This window comes from Protomyctophum bolini (assembly GCF_963924005.1).
Source record: "Protomyctophum bolini genome assembly, chromosome: 21".
In the NCBI taxonomy this organism is placed as follows: domain Eukaryota; kingdom Metazoa; phylum Chordata; class Actinopteri; order Myctophiformes; family Myctophidae; genus Protomyctophum; species Protomyctophum bolini.
Window position 1 is genome coordinate 1,221,784 of NC_137882.1, and position 25,000 is coordinate 1,246,783.

General features: G+C 51.8%; 1 protein-coding gene across 1 annotated transcript in view; it reads left to right on the top strand.

Moving 5' to 3' along the window:
- The window catches only part of LOC308336017 (uncharacterized protein), a 111,929-nt gene that overhangs the window by 6,495 nt on the left and 80,434 nt on the right, over positions 1 to 25,000 (top strand). The window contains exons 4-23 of the mRNA XM_080793259.1: positions 1 to 247; positions 729 to 1,258; positions 1,787 to 1,966; positions 2,615 to 2,643; positions 2,923 to 3,012; positions 3,199 to 3,308; positions 5,286 to 5,436; positions 6,180 to 6,345; positions 7,624 to 7,738; positions 7,961 to 8,118; positions 9,099 to 11,518; positions 11,565 to 12,174; positions 13,152 to 14,044; positions 14,591 to 14,694; positions 14,888 to 14,977; positions 16,928 to 17,142; positions 17,676 to 19,185; positions 20,159 to 20,653; positions 21,818 to 21,919; positions 24,844 to 24,975. The exon at positions 1 to 247 is cut by the window's left edge and continues 133 nt beyond it. Coding sequence (XP_080649385.1) covers positions 1 to 247; positions 729 to 1,258; positions 1,787 to 1,966; positions 2,615 to 2,643; positions 2,923 to 3,012; positions 3,199 to 3,308; positions 5,286 to 5,436; positions 6,180 to 6,345; positions 7,624 to 7,738; positions 7,961 to 8,118; positions 9,099 to 11,518; positions 11,565 to 12,174; positions 13,152 to 14,044; positions 14,591 to 14,694; positions 14,888 to 14,977; positions 16,928 to 17,142; positions 17,676 to 19,185; positions 20,159 to 20,653; positions 21,818 to 21,919; positions 24,844 to 24,975 — 8,347 coding nt within the window. The remainder of the gene's footprint in view (positions 248 to 728; positions 1,259 to 1,786; positions 1,967 to 2,614; positions 2,644 to 2,922; positions 3,013 to 3,198; positions 3,309 to 5,285; positions 5,437 to 6,179; positions 6,346 to 7,623; positions 7,739 to 7,960; positions 8,119 to 9,098; positions 11,519 to 11,564; positions 12,175 to 13,151; positions 14,045 to 14,590; positions 14,695 to 14,887; positions 14,978 to 16,927; positions 17,143 to 17,675; positions 19,186 to 20,158; positions 20,654 to 21,817; positions 21,920 to 24,843; positions 24,976 to 25,000) is intronic.

The following is a 25,000-nucleotide window of genomic DNA, read 5'->3' on the forward strand; positions in this document are numbered from 1 at the left end:
CCTCCCCCTCCTCCTCCTCCACCCCCCCCTGGCCAAACCCAAACCAGCTAAATCCAGAAGCAGGACCCGAGCCCGTCCCCCGTCCCCCCCCTCTGTGTCTGAGCCAGAGGACACCGCCGGCCCCGCCCCCACAGCACCAAGCCCCGCCCCCAGCCCCATGGCGGAGGTGACGTCGTGCAGTTCCCCTCCGGAGCCCGCGGAGGCGCCGGAGAGCAGAGCAAGTCCCGCGGAGCAAAACCAACGGACGGTAAATATACATCGTGACATCATAGTTTACATTGTGACATCATAGTGTACATTGTGACATCATAGTGTACATTGTGACATCATAGTGTACATTGTGACATCATAGTGTAACTTTTTAGACGATAGAGCATTTGACCAGTATAAGCTCCGCCCTTCGATTTTCAGCCTTTTTTAAGCAGTTTGAGAAACTTTCTCCCGGGACTTTTGAGCAACTTGTGTGAAACGTTCTAGACACAATCTATGGACCATTATCTAAAAGCATTAGATTCATATAATTACATATAATTCATATTGTAAAGGGCTTATAATCTACTTAATGAGCCGATTTATATTGTAAAGGTAATATAATCTACTTAATGAGCGGATTAATATTGTAAAGGTCATATAATCTACTTAATGAGCTGATTAATATTGTAAAGGTCATATAATCTCGTATGAGTGTTTATTAGCATAACTAAACCTTTCTTCGTTTGCCATTCCAGAGCCCTGGTCCTCCCAGTCCAGAAGACAGACTGGGTCCTAGTGTCCCTCCCTGTCCCAGTCCAGAGGACAGACTGGGTCCTACTCCTAGTGTCCCTCCCTGTCCCAGTCCAGAGGACAGACTGGGTCCTAGTGTCCCTCCCTGTCCCAGTCCAGAGGACAGACTGGGTCCTACTCCTAGTGTCCCTCCCTGTCCCAGTCCAGAGGACAGACTGGGTCCTAGTGTCCCTCCCTGTCCCAGTCCAGAGGACAGACTGGGTCCTACTCCTAGTGTCCCTCCCTGTCCCAGTCTGGAAGACAGACTGGGTCCTAGTGTCCCTCCCTGTCCCAGTCTGGACGACAGACTGGGTCCTAGTGTCCCTCCCTGTCCCAGCCCAGAGGACAGACTGGGGAGCTTCAGTCCCCCCAGTGAAGACGAGGGCTCTCTGTCCCCGCTGTACCAGCCCAGCCTGTCTCCCTGCCAGGACTCTGGTGGCCTGTCTCCCTGCCCCGGACACCTGTCTCCCTCCCCCGGACAGCATGCCAAGAGACGGTGAGCACATAGACATGAATGACACGCTGTATCGAATGCTCTAGACAGCTTTATGTGATGGTCAACTGTATCGAATGCTCTGGACACCTTTCATCTGATGGTCAACTGTATCGAATGCTCTAGGCAGCTTTATGTGATGGTCAGCTCAACTTTGACCAGCAACCTTTTTCATATCAAGGCCCACTATTTTTATTCTGCATTTGAGTCACGGAACCACCAATGGATGGCATTTAGACCCAAAACCTGTCTTAGAATATGTTGTTGTTGTTGTAGTTGAAGAACATGTCCACAATTCCATGCTGTGTTGATGTTGGTACCATTAGGAGAGATAACATGCAAACGTTGGTCAAAATAACAATTATTCTACAGACTCTTATTGTACACTAAGTAATGCAGATGTTTAACAGTAATGTAACTCTAGAGAGCGTAAAATGAATGAAAATGGTATAATTATTATTGTTATTAAAAAAATAATACTTGACGCTGTAATAACCAGAGATTACTGCTTCCTGGTCCGTTTCCCCTCAGGGTGAAGCGCTGTGCGTTCTGTAACCGCGGCGATGACCTCGCGGCGGGCCAGGGGTCACTGGTGGTGTTTGGCCCCTCCCCCGGCTACATCCCCGCCCACGTCCTGAGCCGCCTCCCCCCCGACGAGCGCCACAACGAGCGCCACGACGACCGTTACCACGGAGACCGGGCCGCGCCAACGTAAGCATAGATATTAAAGATGGAGTGCCGTGATTCCTAACCCGCCGCTGCCAGATCCAAGAAGCTTTTGCTACACATGTTTGTTTCACAGCTTATTGGGATCTGGGATCTCGGGAGGCAATTCGATGACGGGGCTGTTTATTTTTTTCAAGATACTCGGTAGATGATTGGATGGGACCGTCTGTCTATCACCGTGTGGGCGTGCAAACACAACCAATCATATTGACGTGTCTGTCTGTATAGCTTCACATCCGGTTTCGCACATATCCCGCCCTTAGCTCACGCTGATTGGTTCGGTGCGGGAGCTGTTCGGTGTTATAGCTGAACTCCCTGAGAGATCCCAGATGGATGCTGTGTTGGGGAACATGGTTACTCAATACCGCCCCCAGCTGGCAAAGTCGGGTTACGTGATTCCCCCCTCCCCCTAAAACATGATCATCATGTGTTTGATTATAACTAGGAGGAAGTTTTATTTCAAAATAGTGTACAGAAAGTGTTAAAATTATGTTTTTAATAATCCGTTTTTAATAATCCGACTACAAAAATGACGTCAGACTTAAATACTGAATATAAACCTGTGTGTCATCTAGATCTTCTTGATTTTGGTGATCATTGATTAAGAGTGTGTGTGTGTGTGTGTGTGTGTAGGTGCAGTAGTCCAGACTGCAGCACTGATGGTGAGTAGAGTGAATATTTTTTCATAATTTATTTTTTAATATATATATATATATTTTTTACATTTCTTCCTACGGGACTATTTGGATTGGCTGGCGTTGATTGGACCATCTGTTTTTGGGGCGGGGTTTAGTAAAGGGATGAAGTTAGATCAGAAACGACGCTCAGCCGTCAACGCAACGTGAATGCAGGTTATTGAATATATGTGTGTGTGTGTGTGTGTGTGTGTGTGTGTGTGTGTGTGTGTGTGTGTGTGTGTGTGTGTGTGTGTGTTTCAACAGAGGGGGCGGAGTTATCAGAGTTCTTGGAGCAACGTGGTCCAATCGGGTTGCCGCACGATATCAACGTCAAATCACTGTTTGACCCCACAGGTACGCACGCACACACACACACACACACATGCACGCACGCACGCACACACACACACACACACACACACACACACACATGCACGCACACGCGTACATGCACAGAACACACATGCACAAATCCCGATCAAATTCATGATGTGGCCTATTTTTCATGGTGTGTGTGTGTGTGTGTGTGTGTGTGTGCAGGTCAGTGCTGTGCTCATCTCCAGTGTGCGGCCTGGTCAGAGGGGGTGTGTCCGGGCGAGGGCCAATCACTGCTCTACGTCGACAAAGCCATCGACTCAGGAAGCACACAGGTCAGTTCACCTTATTAGGTCATTTTAAGAAAAGCCTATGGGCAGAATGCATTGGGATTTATTTCCTGGGCCACTCGTCGTTCTGAAAGGGGGAGGGACTGCGACGCTCTATAGCAGGGGTGCCCATTACGTCGATCGCGGTCGATCGCAAGCGCTGCGCAGGTAGACCGCTTGGCCCCGACATGAAAAAAAACCAAAAAACAATCCTCGCCGCGGGCAGGCGGCGGCTTTAAAACCCCCCACAATGCAGTGCCTTGTTTTCAAGTGTGGGGAACGTCGGGTCTGTTCTGTTGTTAAACAAACACATTAAAAGGATACCTATCCATCATTGTTCATATAGGAAGATGCGCGCGGCAAAGAAGCCTAAAACATATCACTTCCATGCAGAGTGGGAAGAAGATTATTTTTTCACGATGTCACATTCCAAGTCCAACTGTGTTTGCCTTACTCGAGCCCATCGCTACATTCATGTGCTTCCCATTCAGAAGCTGATGTTGATTCCATTGCCTCGAAAATAGCAACACTTTTTAACATGAACTCTTCTGCGTTAAAGAATGAGATCATGGCGCTGCAGGCTGACATACAGTTAAAGTTGCGCGCCCGCGATGGAGAGTTTTGGAACTTAGTCGTGGAGGAAAAGTATCCAAACATCAGGACTTGTGCAGCCTCGCTCACAGCGTTATTTGGCTCCACATATTTATGTGAATCAGCGTTTTCCCACATGAAGATAATTAAGTCCAAATATCGTTCCACGTTGACGGACGATCATTTGGAGGCCTGTTTAAAGGACCTATAACATAATATTCAACTTTTTCAATTTCTTTTGTGTTTTTGGGGCTCCCATGTGTGTTTTCTATCCCCACAAATAACCAATTTTGAACAATCAGGCCTTCATGTCATATGGGTGTTTTAATGGAAATTGCTCTCAGAAACAGCTCGACTGATTTTGGCCTCATCGTGATGTCATTAATGTCACCCTACTTTGTATAATTCCTCCTTTTCTTCAGTCTTCAGTTGCAAATTTGCATTTCCACTTTGTTTACAATGTCCACCATTGTTGATTTTCCAAGCTGGCATGGAATGGAAACAAGCCTGGTTTTATCTAGCATGAGTATTATAATGACTCAAATATTAAATAATCTGCATATCAGCACCCTCTCCACCTCAGGACATTGTGGTACTGCAGCTAAAACTGCTTTCAAAGTCCAGAAAGAATTGACAAGGCTGGTTATATCAGAGTGGTGATTGAGGCTCAAACCATTAGAAATGAGGGACATAAACAATATGATTATTAAATATTAAAAGCAGTTTTAAAATGCATGTTATTTGCGCTTTAAGACTAGCTGTCAGCAGTGACTGTCCGGATTACGCAGCGCTGACGGACTCCATTCAGTGCAAGGCTGCAAGCGGTCATCTGATTAAAGGGATAGTTCAGATTTTTTTTAACTTAAATTGTATGAAATACTTTCCATTAATATAGTGGTTGCAACTGTATTAATTGATTGCCAGAGTCCTGTGGTAGGAGTTCTGCTCTGGTTGAGTTGAGTGCATTATTCCTTCATGTGATTGTGTATGCTTTTTATGTGTGATACTTTTAATATTTGTAACATTTTATGAGCAATATGTTATTACAAATTGAAATTGATTGACGTTATTACAAAGAGTAACTTTAACAAAATAAAGGTGGTAAATAAATATAATTGATTGATTGAAACAGTCCTAATGCCTTAATGTTATTTATTTTTTGTATTGTATTTTAAGCAATGGGATAATATTTCTTTGGTTGGTAGATCACCTTGAGCTGGCAATTTTAAAAGTAGACCTCGAGTCAAAAAAGTGTGGGCACCCCTCTGCTCTATAGGCTAAAGAAGTTTCATCCCATAGTCTGAGGAGACGATCCCCACTGCACTATCCAATAACACTGTTATCTGTCTCTCTGCCCCCCACACACACACACACACACACACACACACACAGGTGTGTGCGTTCTGCCGTAGCCTGGGAGCTTCGCTGCGTTGCCGGGAGACGGGCTGTGGGCGGAGCTATCACTTCCCCTGCGCCGTTGCCGCGGGAACGCACCAAGACTGGAGCCAGAGGCTCACACACTGTACCCGACACACACACACAGGTACGCGCACGCACGCACACACACACACACACACGCACACACACTGTACCCGACACACACACACAGGTACGCGCACGCACACACACACACACACACACACACTGTACCCGACACACACACACACACACACACACACACACACACACACACACACATACGTGTGCACACACACACACACACACACACACACACACACACACACTGAAACTTAAATTTATTCCCAATTAATTGTTGCTCTCCCCTTGTCCCCCATATATGGGGACTAGGTTGGTCTCCCCTTGTCCCCATATATGGGGACTAGGTTGGTCTCCCCTTGTCCCCCATATATGGGGACTAGGTTGGTCTCCCCTTGTCCCCCATATATGGGGACTAGGTTGCTCTCCCCTTGTCCCCCATATATGGGGACTAGGTTGGTCTCCCCTTGTCCCCCATATATGGGGACTAGGTTGGTCTCCCCTTGTCCCCCATATATGGGGACTAGGTTGGTGGAGGGTGTGTAGAGCCCAGGATCACATTAGATGATTGACACAGGGGTGAAAAATGGGTTACAAAATCGTGGGATAAAGAATATATAAAAAAATATATATATACTTTACACTTTATGCGCAATGAATCTAGAGTATATGAACGTTTCAATATGTTAAAATATGGCCATTCATTAGGATTCTTGCAATTTAAGTGTGTGTGTGTGCGCGTGTGTGTGTGTGTGTGTGTGTGTGTGAATGCGTGAATGCTGCGTGCAGCTGTGTGTGTGTTGTGTTCCAGGGCGGGCGATGTGATTGGTCAGCTGATGTGTTGCTGCTGTGGTGACCGTTACCACGGCGACTGTCTGGCCCCGCCCGTGTCCGTTACCATGGCGAGGAGAGCCGGGTGGGAGTGTCCTCGCTGTCGCTGCTGTCACAACTGCAGGTACCGCACGCACGCACACACGCACACACACGCACGCACGCACGCACACATTTTACAGGCATTTTAAAGGTAGAGTCAGTGATTTCACTTAATTCAAATATCACTTATTTTTTTTGTTTTGTTGTGATAATCCTCTCTACTATAGAGTGTGCTGACCATATAAGGAGTTCCTCCCTGTCCCCAGTTAACCCCTGGGGGTCAAAAAACCTTAGGTTTCGTTTTTGTTCTCTAGCTTGTGTCCCAAGGCAAAAACGAAACCTAAGGGTTTTTGACTGAAATCACTGACACCCCCTTTAATTACTTTTATCAGGTAGAGCCCTAGCTTAATTAGGCCATATCCACTTGTGTCATATGGCCATATCCACCAAATGTGCTGATCTCATCACGTTTGTGATGACGGCTATGGCCGTTGTCCTCCCAAGGAGTGTTTCTTTGTGCAAAACTAATAGCTTGGAATGGATTCAGAATCATGAAAAAACCCCTAGTTTCATATGTCACATGCTACTGAAAGAATGATGACATTTTGACTTTCTTTTCTTTATATAGGATGTTATGGGTATGGTCACATATTATGCTAATAACTCAATTTCCCACAGGAGTTGAATTTCAAACTCAAACTTTTTAGTACATGTTATTAGACAACTTTAGAAACACATTGGTGAAGAAATGTCTTGGTAACGATTTAGTTCCCAGATTGGTCAAATACCGGATAATAAATAAATACTTTCTGAAACCTCTATGGAAAAATGAACGGGAACTTGACCTCCGACCTCCGGTGCCTTCATCCTTCTGAACTTGACCTCTGAACTTGACCTCCAGTGCCCTCGTCCTTCTGAACTTGACCTCTGAACTTGACCTCCGGTGTTGACCTCGTCGCTCTGACAGTGGGTGAAACGAGCTTGGTTTTGCGCCCTCATTTCTCCTAAACTAAACGTCATGTCATGTGATGTCATGTGATCTCCGGTTACGAGATTCTGCTGCATGTTCTCGGTGAAATGAACGTTCACGCGACACGTTACCACTTCCTGATCCTCCGTTTCAGAGTGAAACGCCTTTCAAAATAAGACTGTTCTCCACAGAGATGTTTGGTTGGCGGTTTTAAATCACCGCTCTACAAGGATCTGCTCAGTCTGTTCTGTTGTTGTTCTGAGTGTAGCTCTAAGGAGTTTGTATAATGTGTTTTAACTTTTACTGTGTGTGTGTGTGTGTGTGTGTGTGTGTGTTTGTGTGTTTGTGTTTGTGTGTGTGTGTGTGTGTGTGTGTGTGTGCGGTTGCTAGGTTACGGGTGGAGGACAGTGCGTTGGTGTGTGCGCGCTGTGACAAAACGTTTCACACACAATGTCTCACACCTTCCCTGGAACACACTCCTACTGCCCCCTCATGGAAGTGCAAGGTAACACACACACACACACACACACACACACACACACACACGTTTTTTACTGTGGAGCCAAATGTCCTACATTACCGCCATTGGCGTAGATCAATGGAAATTGCGCTTGTATAGCGCTTTTGATAGGTAGCTACCTGTTGTCATGACAATGGATCTTACGTTAGCGTCTGTCTGTCTGTCTGTCTGTCTGTCTGTCTGTCTGTCTGTCTGTCTGTCCCCCAGAGTTGCAGAGTGTGTGTACGGTGTGGGTGTGGCTCATCGGGGCAGTGGGCCAATCAGCAGTCTCTGTGTGAGTCATGTGACCCCGGCCTGCCCTGCCCGCTGTGTGGCGTCACGCCTGACCCCGCCCACTCTCACCTGACCTGCACTTCCTGCTTCAGGTGCGCGCACACACACACACACACACACACACACACACACACACACACACACACACACACACACACACACACACAGCGAGGAAGCTACTATTTCAGTTTGCGGGGAAATATTTTTCTAAATATCTTTACATTTTCTTATTTTGCATTTCCATTTATGCTAAACAGCAAGCTTAGCATGTGTTTAGATGATTTCAACCCAGATTCGAAACAAACAAGGGATTAAAATTCATTTTCGCTCCTATGCCACCAAAACGTGGAACGCCCTACCAACAGTCAATAAGACATGCAGATCCCTTGACTCCTTCAAAACCCATTCTGAACGGGAACCCATTTTGTTGTTAGCATCATGTTACGCTTTAGTTATTGAAAAATAGCAGATCTACAAGCTCATAGCGTATTTTTGAAAGATCGAAGAACGGGTTAATCAGACCAGTGTGTGTCCAGTGGAAACCTCGTATGAATCTGATCTCAGGTCAGAATGGGTTAATCAGACCAGTGTGTGTCCAGTGGAAACCTCGTATGAATCTGATCTCAGGTCAGAATGGGTTAAAAACCGCTCTCAAAGGGCACCTACGGGCGGCTGCAATTCGAAACTGGTCTACGTCTCTAAATGTTATGATGAATTGAACATGGTGGACCCTATTGTAAACAAGTGTAATGCTTTATGGTGTCGTCCAACAGTTTTGTGTTGAGTTGTGCTTGAAATGTATTACTGTAATTCTCCAATCTGTTAATCAATACTCAATCAATCAATCAATCAAACTCATGATCAGAGCTTCCGTTGCTCCAGCCTGTATGACGGAAGTATTTTAATTTCAAGGACCCCCAGTTGGCATGCATTAGTCTATGGACCCCCATTTAATCACATTTCTATCTCTGGGACCCCCGATTTATAATTGTAAAGTCAATGTTAATATTGATGAATTTTACTTTTTTACTATGACCTCTGAGTGACCTCTGACCTTGGTTTTGACCTGTAGGTGCGTCCATGCAGCTTGCCTGGCCCAAGCTGGAAGTGAGTGGGCGGGGTCAGACGCATATGTGTGTTTCATCTGTCGACCTGAAGAGGGCGCCACAGGAGAGGAGCTCAGACCAGCCAGCCCGGCACAGGCTAGTCCCGTTAGCCATGTTAGCCCTACGCAAGCTAGCCCCGTTAGCCCTGTGCAGGTTTGTCCTGTTAGCCCTACGCAAGCTAACCCTATTGTCCCTGTTAGCACTGAGCAGGCTAGGCCTGTCAGCCCTACGCAAGCTATCCTTGTAAGCCCTGTTAGCCCTGCACAGGCTAGCCCTGTTAGCCCTGCACAGGCTAGCCCTGTTAGCCCTATGCAAGCTAGCCCTGTCAGCCCTGCGCAACCTAGCCCTGTTAGCCCTGTGCAGACTAGTCCTGTTAGCCCTTCGCAGGATAGGCCTGTTAGCCCTGTCAGCCCTGCGCAACCTAGCCCTGTTAGCCTTCTGCAACCTAGCCCTGTTAGCCTTCTGCAAGCTAGCCCTGTTAGCTCTACACATGCTAGCCCTGTTCACCTTGTTAGCTCTACACAATGTAGCTCTGTTAGCGCTACGCATGCTAGCCCTGTTAGCTCTACACATGCTAGCCCTATGAGACCCGTTAGCCCTACACACGCTAGTCATGCTAGTCCTACCGCTGCTGGACTTGCCAGCCCCACGCCACACAGCCATACGCAGGCCCAGAGTAGCCCCACGTTAAATAGTTCTGCCCGACACGCACATTCAGAGCTAACGCACACCACATCCGCCCACTGTAGTCCAACTCATGGCCTTGAACATAGCCCTGCCCATAGCACTGCTCATAGCCCTGGACATAGCACTGCTCATAGCCCTGCTCATAGCACTGCCCATAGCCCTGCTCATAGCCCTGCCCATAGCACTGCTCATAGCCCTGGACATAGCACTGCTCATAGCCCTGCTCATAGCACTGCCCATAGCACTGCTCATAGCCCTGGACATAGCACTGCTCATAGCCCTGGACATAGCACTGCTCATAGCCCTGCTCATAGCACTGCTCATAGCTCTGCCCAGCCCAGTCATTCGCAGGGCCAGCGTAGTCCTACATCACGTCACAGCCCTACCCGAGACACACGCAGCGCCACTCCCCCATCCTTACAGACGGAGCCTACGCACAGCGCTGCAGATCCACAGATGACTCGCACCGTTTGCAGCCCTACACGCTCCCCCCACCAGACCCCTCCCTCAGGTAGCCCTACTACGGACCACGGTGACCTAGAAGACCCCCCTCGAAGGCCCGCTACGGAGGTCCAGGGTCTCCTCCGCCCTGTCTCCGGAACCATCCGGCTTAGTCCTATGCGGATTCGGCAGTCTTCCCCGTCGCATAGCAGCAGGCCTGCACCGGTCGTCTCCACTTCAGCTCCGCCAAGTCCTGACGCCCACGAACACATTCCTACTGAATGCAGCCTTACCCGACCTGAACACAGCCCTACCCGACCTGAACACAGCCCTACCCGACCTGAACACAGCCCTACCCGACCTGAACACAGCCCTACCCAACCTGAACACAGTCCTGCCCAACCTGAACACAGTCCTGCCCATCCTGAACACAGTCCTACTGAACACAGTCCTACACGGGACATTGAAGCGACACTGGAACAGGCTGGTCAGCCGGCCAGCCGGCCTACAGCGCGGCTTCAGCCTGCTGTCCCTGCCACATCGCCTAGCAGGCCTACCGAGCAGCTAAAGTCTACCGCAACTCCCAGTATTAGGCCTACCACCCCCCTTACAGAGCAGCTAAAAGATACCGCATCTCGCACTACGCCTATAAGCACCCCTGTAAGCTCTCCTAGAAGGCCTACCACCCCTGTAGCCTCCCCCAGTAGGCCTACCACCCCTGTAGCCTCCCCCAGTAGGCCTTCCACCCCTGTACCCTCTTCTACAGAGCAGCTAAGTCCTACTGATCCCGCCGCCTCTCCTGGCCCTGTGTCAACACTGTACCAAGAATGCCTTTCGCCGGCCTGCAGTAGGCCTAGTGAAACGCCAGCCTACTGTAGCCCTATTCAGACAACGAGTAGTACTGCACATGCTAGCCCTTCCCATGTCGTCACTGCTAACGCTAGTCCTTCACGCGCAAGTTCAGGTCACGCTAGCCCAATCCATGCTAGCCCCAGTCACGCTAGTCCAGCGCATGTCAGTTCCCATCATGCTAGTCCAGTTCATGCTAGCTCTGCTAACTCTAGTCCTTCACACGGAAGTTCAGTTCATGCTAGCTCCAGTCACGCTAGTCCCGTTCATGCTAGCTCCAGTCACGCTAGTCCCGTTCATGCTAGCTCCAGTCACGCTAGTCCCGTTCATGCTAGCTCCAGTCACGCTAGTCCCGTTCATGCTAGCTCCAGTCACGCTAGTCCAGTTCATGCTAGCTCCAGTCACGCTAGTCCCGTTCATGCTAGCTCCAGCCACGCTAGTCCCGTTCATGCTAGCTCCAGTCACGCTAGTCCAGTTCATGCTAGCTCTAGTCACGCTAGTCCAGTTCATGCTAGCTCTAGTCACGCTAGTCCAGTTCATGGTAGTTCCAGTCACGCTAGTCCAGATCATGCTAGCTCCAGCCACGCTAGTCCAGTTCATGCTAGCTCCTGTCACGCTAGTCCAATTCATGCTAGCTCGAGTCACGCTAGTCCCGTTCATGCTAGTTCCAGTCACGCTAGTCCAGTTCATGCTAGCTCCAGTCACGCTAGTCCTGTTCATGCTAGCTCCAGTCACGCTAGTCCCGTTCATGCTAGCTCCAGTCACGCTAGTCCAGTTCATGCTAGCTCTAGTCACGCTAGTCCCGTTCATGCTAGTTCCAGTCACGCTAGTCCCGTTCATGCTAGCTCCAGTCACGCTAGTCCAGTTCATGCTAGCTCCAGTCACGCTAGTCCCGTTCATGCTAGCTCCAGTCACGCTAGTCCCGTTCATGCTAGCTCCAGTCACGCTAGTCCCGTTCATGCTAGCTCTAGTCACGCTAGTCCCGTTCATGCTAGTTCCAGTCACGCTAGTCCAGTTCATGCTAGCTCCAGTCATACTAGTCCAGTTCATGCTAGCTCCAGAAAGGCAAGTTTTTTTTCAGTTGAGTGGCGTTCTGCTCCTTGCAGTCCGTGTCAGCGGCCTGTCAGTCCTGCTCATGGTTTTCTGTCACAGCCCGTTAGCCCTACCGAGGCCAACAGGCCCACACATCTCATGGGTTCAGCTAGGCTTCCGCTGGAAGCAGCTAGCTCAGCTAGCCGACCCCTGGAAGAAGTTATCTCAGCTAGCCAACTGCTCAACGTCGATGCCCCAACGAGCCCCATTCAGGCAAGTTCATCTCTTGCTAGCCCTTCTGGCTGTTTAGAAGCTGTTGCTGCTAACGCTGTGCCCACGCATATCCAACCCACCGCCAGCTCCATGCCTGAAGAGTTGAGCCCGCTACATATCGGCTCTGCTAGCCCCTGTGCAGTGGAGATGAGCCCGCTACATATCGGCCCTGCTAGCCCCTGTCCAATACGCACTCTCTCCTCAATGCTCCAGCCGAGCTCCTCAGTGCTACAGGCTAGCTCCTCAGTGCTACAGGCTAGCTCCTCAATGCTACAGGCTAGCTCCTCAACAGCACAGGCTAGCTCCTCGACGCCACAGGCTAGCTCCTCGACACCACAGGCTAGCTCCTTAATGCTACAGGCTAGCTCATCGACGCTACAGGCTAGCTCCTTGATGCTACAGGCTAGCTCATCGACGCTACAGGCTAGCTCATCGACGCTACAGGCTAGCTCATCGACGCTACAGGCTAGCTCATCGACGCTACAGGCCAGCCCAAACCATCCTGTTTCACCTCGGGATGAGGAGATGGAGATAAATGAGGGCAGTGCTGCCGATGCTAAAAGCACACAAGCTAGTCTGTCACATAGTAGTCCGGTTCATACTAGTCCAGTATGTTCCAGCCCCGTCCAAGCAGTCAGCCATGGTGGGACTGGCCAAAGCCCTCTTCAGGCTGACGGTAGCGTGTTGGCGACTGCTAGCCCTAAACATTCACACATAGGTTCATGTTCTCTTGCTAGTCGGGCACAAAGCAGTCCCTTTGGCTGTAGCTCCCCGAGCGGTGCCGCTAGCCGTAGGTCTCCATCGCATGGTGCTAGCGTTGCCGCTAGCTGTAGCCCCTCATCACACTGTAGCCCCGCCTCTCCATCGGTTGTTGGCTCCAGTCCCGTTCACCGTAGTGCTTTTGAAGTCCGTGCCATCCACACCTGTCCGGGCCTCACACACCTGGCCGCCTCGGAGCATACTGTCCTTCCCCGTCCGGCCAAGGACTGGTCCAGCCCCGCCGCGCTGTGCTCCGCACGTAGCGCCGACCAAACGCCAGATCACTCGGTAGCCAGTAGCCCGGTTCGCCCCAGCTCGGCACCCGGCAACCTGTCGCTCGCTGCCAGCCCGCTCCGTTTGGTTGCCGCCTGCGCCAGCCCCGCTCACAGTAGTCCAGCACAGGGCAGTGAAAGTCCCGGTGATCCCACTCGTAGCCCAGCTCATGTTAGCTTCACACATGGCCTTAATCACACACAAGCTAGCTGCATTGTTGCTAGCCCGGGAGAAAGCGTGGAAATGGTGGTTGGCGCCACAGAGCTACAGAGCTCCGTCATGGTTGGTCGAGTTCAGGTTGAGTCAAGTTTTCATACTATTGACGCTAACTCGACGGATGCTAGCCTAGCAGACCGCGGCTTTCCCTCGGCCAGTGTGAGCTATGCTGGCGAAACACTGGCTAGCACAATAGAAACCCAGGACAGCACCACTGCCAGCTCACACTCCGCTCAGACAGAGCCACGTAGTCCTGCCGACGCTACCTGTCTGCGTCCACACTCTGTGCACGGCAGCCCCATTCAGGACGGCAGTGCCGCCGCGGCTAGCGGCGCTACGCTTAGCGGTAGCCACAACGTCAACACTTACATCACCACCTCAGGTCAAGCTAGCTCTCCTCAGATGAGTCCCTGTCACGCGTATCAGACCTGTAGCCCCGTCGACACTAGTCCAGTGGTCAGCCCCTGTGCTAGTCCTGCTAGCATTGGTCCTGTTAGCTTTAGTCCTGTTAGCATTGGTCCTTTTAGCTTTAGTCCTGTTAGCGCTGTCTGTAGCTCCTCTCCTCTGAGTGACCGGCAACACGCTCAGTCTGATGACGGTGAGTAATGTTACTGTGTGTGTGTGTGTGTGTCATGTTTTGTATGTAATCTTCATACTCCTCATCAGCCAATAGCAGTTGTCCTATAGCCTTCACAACGTTAGCATGTTAGTTTGACAGATGCTAGGTCATTAGCATGTTATTAGACAGATGCTAGGCTCAATAGCATGCTAGTTATACAGATGCTAGGTCATTAGCGTGTTATTAGACAGATGCTAGGTCATTAGCATGCTAGTTAGACAGATGCTAGGTTCATGCTATGGATATTAAGGTTTCTGGTTGAATTGAACGATAACCGGTGTCTTCTCTCTGATTGGCTCGTTTGTGCAGATGCGAGCGAGGAAGAGGAGCAGAGGAAGGAAGATGCCGTGGAAACGACGGCGGAAGAACAACGCATCTGCGAGGGGGCGGGGCTAGATAGAGAGGAGGAGCTAGTTAAAGAGGACGATCTAATTGGTCAAGAGAGAGAGGAGGAGCTACAGAAAGAGAAGGAGAAAGAAAATGAGGGGGAGGGGCTAGGAGGAGGCGTGCCACAGCAGAGGAGAGTGGTAGGAGAGGACGGAATAAAGAAGGCGGAGCTGGAGACAGAAGAGGAGGAGCTTGAGGAGATGACCCGCCTCCATGAAGAGGGCGGAGCAGGAAGTCATCAGGAGGAAGAGGGCGGAGCAGGAAGTCATCATGAGGAAGAGGGCGGAGCAGGAAGTTATCAGGAGGAAGGTGAGAAGTGAATTGATTGATTGACAAAGAACACTTTGGCTAGGATAATCGCTTGGCTTGAGCTTTTACTCTGAAGCACTTGAAGCAAAAGCGCTAATGCTAGCGTTAGCTCACGGGTAGCTATCTTTTTCCAGGCCCGTAGCAAAAATCAGATTTTTGGCAAGACCGTTTCATATCCATATAAAAGGATTAAACACGCGATTATCGCATATTTGGCAGCTGCCGGGGGTTACATGAGCTACTCTTGGTATCCATGGCTACCACCGCCAGTCACTTTATTCATGAGCTACTCTTGGTAACCATGGCTACCACCGCCAGTCACTTTATTCATGAGCTACTCTTGGTAACCATGGCTACCACCGCCAGTCACTTTATTCATGAGCTACTCTTGGTAACCATGGCTACCACCGCCAGTCACTTTATTCATGAGCTACTCTTGGTAACCATGGCTACCACCGCCAGTCACTTTATTCATGAGCTACTCCTGGTAACCATGGCTACCACCGCCAGTCACTTTATTCATGAGCTACTCTTGGTAACCATGGCTACCACCGCCAGTCACTTTATTCATGAGCTACTCCTGGTAACCATGGCTACCACCGCCAGTCACTTTATTCATGAGCTACTCTTGGTAACCATGGCTACCACCGCCAGTCACTTTATTCATGAGCTACTCTTGGTAACCATGGCTACCACCGCCAGTCACTTTATTCATGAGCTACTCTTGGTAACCATGGCTACCACCGCCAGTCACTTTATTCATGAGCTACTCTTGGTAACCATGGCTACCACCGCCAGTCACTTTATTCATGAGCTACTCTTGGTAACCATGGCTACCACCGCCAGTCACTTTATTCATGAGCTACTCTTGGTAACCATGGCTACCACCGCCAGTCACTTTATTCATGAGCTACTCTTGGTAACCATGGCTACCACCGCCAGTCACTTTATTCATGAGCTACTCTTGGTAACCATGGCTACCACCGCCAGTCACTTTATTCATGAGCTACTCTTGGTAACCATGGCTACCACCGCCAGTCACTTTATTCATGAGCTACTCTTGGTAACCATGGCTACCACCGCCAGTCACTTTATTCATGAGCTACTCTTGGTAACCATGGCTACCACCGCCAGTCACTTTATTCATGAGCTACTCTTGGTAACCATGGCTACCACCGCCAGTCACTTTATTCATGAGCTACTCTTGGTAACCATGGCTACCACCGCCAGTCACTTTATTCATGAGCTACTCTTGGTAACCATGGCTACCACCGCCAGTCACTTTATTCATGAGCTACTCTTGGTAACCATGGCTACCACCGCCAGTCACTTTATTCATGAGCTACTCTTGGTAACCATGGCTACCACCGCCAGTCACTTTATTCATGAGCTACTCTTGGTAACCATGGCTACCACCGCCAGTCACTTTATTCATGAGCTACTCTTGGTAACCATGGCTACCACCGCCAGTCACTTTATTCATGAGCTACTCTTGGTAACCATGGCTACCACCGCCAGTCACTTTATTCATGAGCTACTCCTGGTAACCATGGCTACCACCGCCAGTCACTTTATTCATGAGCTACTCCTGGTAACCATGGCTACCACCGCCAGTCACTTTATTCATGAGCTACTCCTGGTAACCATGGCTACCACCGCCAGTCACTTTATTCATGAGCTACTCCTGGTAACCATGGCTACCACCGCCAGTCACTTTATTCAACGCCAGTTGCTGTTGCCGGTAGAAAGTGACTCGCATAATATCCAGGAAGAATTAAAAATGTACTATTTACACTGTGTGTGTGTGTGTGTGTGTGTGTGTGTGTGTGTGTGTGTGTGTGTGTGTGTGTGTGTGTGTGTGTGTGTGTGTGTGTAGGTGCTACTAGAGCTGGATCTCTATTGGCTACCTCCAGCTCGTCCCTCCCTCTCTCAACTTCCCCCGGGGTGCAGAGGCCCCGCCTCCAGGAAGCAGAGGCGACCAATGGGGAAGCAGAAGAGGCGTGGCCAGAAGAGGCCGCCGCGGGTGGCCAGGACCTCATCGGCGACAGCCAATCACAGACTGGCCCTGCTGAACCCGCCCCCGTCGCCATAGCAACGACGGCACCTCCCGCCGAACCCGACGACCAATCGGAGGCTTTGGAGGAAGAGGAGGCGGAGCCTCTGGAGTTATCGCTTCCTGAAACCCAAGGTTAGAATAGTTTTGCATTTTTGAGGGTCGCTAGCCCCTCCCATATTCAGCTATTGGTGTAGATTTATAGGGCGCTAGCCCCTCCCATATTCAGCTATTAGTGTAGATTTAAAGGGAGCTAGCCCCTCCCATATTCAGCTATTAGTGTAGATTTATAGGGCGCTAGCCCCTCCCATATTCAGCTATTAGTGTAGATTTATAGGGCACTAGCCCCTCCCATGTTCAGCTATAGATTTATAGGTCGCTAGCCCTGCCTATCAGCAGCTATTAGTTATGATTAGAGCACCCCTCAATTCACACAGGTGTGATGATTATATTTAGTTCAGTTAAGGGACACGTGAAGCTAAAATTGAGGATGCACATTGTGATTAGCCGGAATGACATTTTGTAATGATTCGATTGGTTGAGCACAGAATGTGATGTATGATGATAGAAGAAGAGCGCCCCTCACTTCACTTCTTACCGTTAGTTTTAGTTGACTTTAATAACGTTGCTGCAAAACCTCGACAGGAGAAACATCGACCGCCGGCGTCACGCCCCCGATGACCACTGTAGACACGCCCCCGTCGTTGGACACGCCTCCAACCGGAGACACGCCCCCGTCGTTGGACACTCCTCCAACCGGAGGCACGCCTCCTTCGTTGGACACGCCTCCTTCTGGAGACGCGCCTCCATCAATGACCACCGTAGACACGCCCCCATTGTTGGACACGCCTCCTTCTGGAGACACGCCTCCATCGATGACCACCGTAGGCACGCCCCCATCGTTGGACACGCCCCCGTCGTTGGACACGCCTCCAACCGGAGACACGCCTCCAACCGGAGACACGCCTCCAACCGGAGACACGCCTCCTTCTGGAGACACGCCTCCATCAATGACCACCGTAGACACGCCCCCATCGTTGGACACGCCTCCAACCGGAGACACGCCTCCTTCTGGAGACACGCTCCCATCGTTGGACACGCCTCCAACCGGAGACACGCCCCCATCGTTGGACACGACTCCAACCGGAGACACGCCCCCATCGTTGGACACGCCTCCAACCGGAGACACGCCTCCTTCTGGAGACACGCCTCCATCAATGACCACCGTAGACACGCCCCCATCGTTGGACACGCCTCCATCGTTAGACACGCCTCCTTCTGGAGACACGCCCCCATCGTTGGACACGCCTCCAACCGGAGACACGCCCCCATCGTTGGACACGCCTCCATCTGGAGTCACACCTCCATTGATGACCACCAGAGAGGACACGCCTCCTTTGATGGCCACGCCTCCTTTGATGACCACCGGAGAGGACACGCCTCCTTTGATGGCCACGCCTCCTTTGATGACCACTGGAGAGGACACGCCTCCTTTAATGGCCACCAGAGAGGCCACGCCTCCATTGATGGACACGCCTCCATCGATTACCACCATAGAGGCCACGCCTCCTTTGATGACCTCCAAAGAGGCCACGCCTCTTTTGATGGACACGCCTCTATCAATGGCCACGCCTCCATCAATGACCACCAGAGAGGCCACGCCTACTTCGATTACCACCATAGAGGCCACGCCTCCATTGATGGACACGCCTCCATCGATTACCACCAGAGAGGCCACGCCTCCTTTGATGACCACCAGAGAGGCCACGCCTCCATCGATGACCACCATAGAGGCCACGCCTCCATCGATGACCACCAGAGAGGCCACGCCTCCTTTGATGACCAGCAGAGAGGCCACGCCTCCATCTATGACCACCAGAGAGGCCACGCCTCCATCTATGACCACCAGAGAGGACACGCCTCCATCTATGACCACCAGAGAGGCCACGCCTCCATCTATGACCACCAGAGAGGCCACGCCTCCATCTATGACCACCAGAGAGGCCACGCCTCCATCTATGACCACCAGAGAGGCCACGCCTCTTTTGATGACCACCAGAGAGGACACGCCTCTTTTGATGGACACGCCTCTATCAATGGCCACGCCTCCATTGATGACCGGTCAGAACGAGGAGGAAGACGAAGAACCTTTAGGGTCAGAGCGACCTTTAGAGGAACCTGTAGGGTCAGAGCGACCTTTAGAGGAACCTGTAGGGTCAGAGCGACCTTTAGAGGAATCTGTAGGGTCAGAGCGACCTTTAGAGGAATCTGTAGGGTCAGAGCGACCTTTAGAGGAACCTGCAGGGTCAGAAGGACCTTTAGAGGAACCTGTAGGGTCAGAGCGACCTTTAGAGGAACCTGTAGGGTCAGAGCAACCTTTAGAGGAACCTGTAGGGTCAGAACGACCTTTAGAGGAACCTGTAGGGTCAGGACGACCTTTAGAGGAACCTGTAGGGTCAGAGCAACCTTTAGAGGAACCTGTAGGGTCAGAACGACCTTTAGAGGAACCTGTAGGGTCAGGACGACCTTTAGAGGAACCTGCAGGGTCAGGACGACCTTTAGAGGAACCTGTAGGGTCAGGACGACCTTTAGAGGAACCTGTAGGGTCAGGACGACCTTTAGAGGAACCTGCAGGGTCAGGACGACCTTTAGAGGAACCTGTAGGGTCAGAACGACCTTTAGAGGAACCTTTAGGGTCAGAACGACCTTTAGAAAGCGAAAAACTAATATCGGAAATCAACCAGGAAGCAGAAGACAAACCCTTGGGTACCGAAAACGACGCAGAGAGGGGAAAACAAAGACCGGAAACGGAGCACGGGGAGGAGGAGGAGGAGGAGGGAGGAGGAAAACGACCGCTGGAAACAAACCGGGAAGAAGAGCAGCGATTGGACGACGACGCGCGGACGGAAAAGCAAAGGGCGGAATCGGAAAGCGACGTGGGCGAGGAGCGACGATCGGAACGACTAAAAGACGAGGAGGAAGAGGAGGAGGAGGAAGAGGAGGAAGAGGAGGAGGAGAGACTATTAGTAACGGGAAACGAGGAGCGTGAGAAACGAAGATTAGCAGTAGAAGACGAGGAGGAAGAGGAGGAGGAGGAAGAGGAGGAGGAAGAGGAGGAGGAGGAAGAAAGGGAGGAGGAAGAGGAAGAGAGAGAGGAAGAGCGAGAAGAGGAGGAGGAGGAGTGGAAGGAGACGGAGGAGGAGAGGGAGCAGAGAGAGGAGGCGGAGCGTGAGGAGGAGGAGGTGGCGGTGGAGTCAGAGAGCAGCAGGAGGAGGCGGCGAGGAGGAGTGAGCTCGCTGGACAAGGAGGTGATGGAGCTCATGTCCGCCGCCGCCGCCAACTCCGCCTCCAACTCCGCCCCCAGGGGGCGGAGCAGCCTCAGAGCCACGCCCCCGGGGGCCACGGGGGTGCCGCCGCCACGCCCCCAGAGGCTGTCGGACGACCTGTCGCTCCGCCTGCGCATGTCGCCCTTCTCCGCCGAGGCGTCGCCCGAGACCTCCCCCGCCGCCCGCCGCGGCGGCTTTGGCGACGACCCCCCCTCCACGACCCCCCCTCCCCCGCCGACCCCCCTGCCGACGCACAGCAGGAGCCTGGAGGAGTCTCCGCCCCCTTCTTCTCACAAGGTAACCTTTAAAAGGTGTTTGAACGCCATGGACTTAAAACCATAGAGTATATATGAACAGAGACGGCACCCAGAGGAAACCCTGAGGCCAAATGGACATAGTGGCCGAATGAAGGTATTGCAGCCTGGCCTCAAACACATGAACGCGCTGGTCCGTTGACTATCATTGTGCAACGTTCACGACGGCAGCACGCTCGTTCGCGTTCGTGCACGTTCAACGGCAGCGCGTTCATGTGTTTGGGGGCCAATCCATCCCAGAATGCACTCTGTTCCTACCCGGAAGGAGGAGTGAAATCGCCTCATGCGCTTTTTGAGCAACTTAATGCAAGTGGACGGAAGGAGAACTCGGGTGCCCTCTCTATTCATATATACTCTAAGCTTAAAACCAATTCTGGGCAGGAAGGAAGGAACTCCTTTTTCGTGTTTTAAGCATTATGTTATGCTTTAGCTATTGAAAAATAGCAGATCTACATAGCTCATAGCGCGCCACTTGGTGGCGCGCTATGAGCTATGTAGATCTGCTTGTAGGTCTGCTTTTTTTGAAAAAGTCTTGAAAACGTGTGATGCAAATCTTTGAATATATATTATAGTATTCTTTCAGAGCTTTTTTAACTCAAATCTTCGCTTCCGGGGGAGTCCCTGGAACAACACATTTTCAGATAGGGGTCGGCGGCCAAATACATGAAAAAGGTTTAGCAGCACGACTGACGTGGAAACACAGGTCTTTCAGAAAACTGTCATGATTTTAAAAAATATATAATTTCGACGTCAGGCCCTAAATGGGTTAACGTACATCCATGGTATGTTTTGACCCGTAACCCCAGGCCTTCTAAACAAACCGGTTCTTTTGTCCGATAATATACGGTGCTTTTCCCTTTTGCTTTAGTTTGTGTGAAATACGCTAAATGCTAATGCTAAGGTATCGAAGGTTCATTTGGACGCTAACGTATTGAAGGATCATTTAAATGGTAATGATAACATATCGGAGGTTCATTTAAGTGTGTGTGTGTGTGTGTGTGTGTGTGTGTGTGTGTGTGTGTGTGTGTGTGTGTGTGTGTGTGTGTGTGTGTGTGTGTGTGTGTGTGTGTGTGTGTGTGTGTGCGCGCGTGTGTGTGTGTGCCTGTGCGCGTGTGTGTGTGCGTGTGTGTGCACGTGCGTGCGTCAGGCTCCTCCCACCACCATCATCTCTCTGACTCCAAAGATGGGCATGGGGAAACCAGCCATCACCAAGAGGAAGTTCTCTCCCGGACGGCCGCCCGTCAAACAGGTACACTGTGACTGCTCTCTACCGTACGCCTTACCGTGAATCTAATGTACATTCTGCTCTCTGCCGTACGCCTTACCGTGAATATAATGTACATTCTGCTCTCTACCGTACGCCTTACCGTGAATCTAATGTACATTCTGCTCTCTACCGTACGCCTTACCGTGAATCTAATGTACATTCTGCTCTCTACCGTACGCCTTACCGTGAATCTAATGTACATTCTGCTCTCTACCGTACGCCTTACCGTGAATCTAATGTACATTCTGCTCTCTACCGTACGCCTTACCGTGAATCTAATGTACATTCTGCTCTCTACCGTACGCCTTACCGTGAATATAATGTACATTCTACGTTTAGTCTAAGTCCATGTTAATGAGGGCCTTTTCCTCGGCCCCACCTCTCTCCCATTGGTAGCCAGGATGTGAACCCGGACATGTAGACTGGTCCCTGGGTTGTCCCACAGACTGGTCCCTGGGTGGTCCCACAGACTGGTCCCTGGGTGGTGGGTGGTCCCACAGACTGGTCCCTGGGTGGTCCAACAGACTGGTCCCTGGGTGGTCCCACAGACTGGTCCCTGGGTGGGTTGTCCCACAGACTGGTCCCTGGGTGGGTGGTCCCACAGACTGGTCCCTGGGTGGTCCCACAGACTGGTCCCTGGGTGGGTGGTCCCACAGACTGGTCCCTGGGTGGTTGGTGGTCCCACAGACTGTTTCCTGGGTTGGTGGGTGGTCCCACAGACTGGTCCCTGGGTTGGTGGGTGGTCCCACAGACTGGTTCCTGGGTGATGGGTGGTCCCACAGACTGGTCCCTGGGTTGGTGGGTGGTCCCACAGACTGGTCCCTGGGTGGTGGGTGGTCCCACAGACTGGTCCCTGGGTTGGTGGGTGGTCCCACAGACTGGTCCCTGGGTTGGTGGGTGGTCCCACAGACTGGTCCCTGGGTTGGTGGGTGGTCCCACAGACTGGTCCCTGGGTTGGTGGGTGGTCCCACAGACTGGTCCCTGGGTTGGTGGGTGGTCCCACAGACTGGTCCCTGGGTGGTGGGTGGTCCCACAGACTGGTCCCTGGGTTGGTGGGTGGTCCCACAGACTGGTCCCTGGGTGGTCCCACAGACTGGTCCCTGGGTTGGTGGGTGGTCCCACAGACTGGTCCCTGGGTGGTCCCACAGACTGGTCCCTGGGTTGGTGGGTGGTCCCACAGACTGGTCCCTGGGTGGTCCCACAGACTGGTCCCTGGGTTGGTGGGTGGTCCCACAGACTGGTCCCTGGGTGGTGGGTGGTCCCACAGACTGGTCCCTGGGTTGGTGGGTGGTCCCACAGACTGGTCCCTGGGTGGTGGGTGGTCCCACAGACTGGTCCCTGGGTTGGTGGGTGGTCCCACAGACTGGTCCCTGGGTGGTGGGTGGTCCCACAGACTGGTCCCTGGGTTGGTGGGTGGTCCCACAGACTGGTCCCTGGGTTGGTGGGTGGTCCCACAGACTGGTCCCTGGGTTGGTGGGTGGTCCCACAGACTGGTCCCTGGGTTGGTGGGTGGTCCCACAGACTGGTCCCTGGGTTGGTGGGTGGTCCCACAGACTGGTCCCTGGGTTGGTGGGTGGTCCCACAGACTGGTCCCTGGGTGGTGGGTGGTCCCACAGACTGGTCCCTGGGTTGGTGGGTGGTCCCACAGACTGGTCCCTGGGTTGGTGGGTGGTCCCACAGACTGGTCCCTGGGTGGTGGGTGGTCCCACAGACTGGTCCCTGGGTTGGTGGGTGGTCCCACAGACTGGTCCCTGGGTGGTGGGTGGTCCCACAGACTGGTCCCTGGGTTGGTGGGTGGTCCCACAGACTGGTCCCTGGGTGGTGGGTGGTCCCACAGACTGGTCCCTGGGTGGTGGGTGGTCCCACAGACTGGTCCCTGGGTTGGTGGGTGGTCCCACAGACTGGTCCCTGGGTTGGTGGGTGGTCCCACAGACTGGTCCCTGGGTGGTGGGTGGTCCCACAGACTGGTCCCTGGGTTGGTGGGTGGTCCCACAGACTGGTCCCTGGGTGGTGGGTGGTCCCACAGACTGGTCCCTGGGTGGTGGGTGGTCCCACAGACTGGTCCCTGGGTTGGTGGGTGGTCCCACAGACTGGTCCCTGGGTGGTGGGTGGTCCCACAGACTGGTCCCTGGGTAGTGGGTGGTCCCACAGACTGTTGACAATTGAATATGAAACAAACCGACTTTGCCTACTTCCGATTTGTCGGATTGCTTTGAAACTCCACCCACGCAATAAATGGTTTCATTATTATCATATTGCTAGTCCGTCTATGGTATATGAATCATTATCATAATTTCACAATGTTTCGTGTATTTTAATTTCGTATTTAAATTATGTTTTTCCATCATTATCATAATAATGTTTTATTTTTATTTCGAACATTATCTGACATTTATGTTCCTCCATGTTTTTACTCCTACCCCATCTTCCTTGTTTCCTTTCCTCATTTCCTTTCCTCGTTTCCTCCTCCCTCATCTTGTCTCATCTCCTACCTCCTTATCTCCTACCTCCTTGTCTCCTCGTCTCCTACGTCATTGTCTCCTCATCTCCTACCTCCTCGTCTCCTCACCTCCTACCTCCTTGTCTCCTCGTCTCCTACATCCTTGTCTCCTCACCTCCTACCTCCTTGTCTCCTCGTCTCCTACCTCCTTGTATCCTCGTCTCCTACCTCCTTGTCTACTCGTCTCCTACATCCTTGTCTCCTCATCTCCTACATCCTTGTCTCCTCACCTCCTACCTCCTTGTCTCCTCGTCTCCTACCTCCTTGTCTCCTTGTGTCCTCCCTCATCTCCTCCCTCCTTTGTCTCCTTGTCTCCTCGTCTCCTCCCTCATCTCCTCTCTCCTTTGTCTCCTCGTCTCCTCCCTCCTTTGTCTCCTTGTCTCCTCGTCTCCTCCCTCCTCATCAGGGCTCTTGGTGGAGGAGCCGTAGCCGGGCGCTCAGCCCCCCCCCCTCGTCTTCCCAGGATGCCGTGGGGGAGGGGGGGAGTGACAGCGCTAAGCCACGCCCAGCGGACACGCCCCTCTGGAGCCCTAGAGTGGTAAACCAATCAGAATGCACCCGTA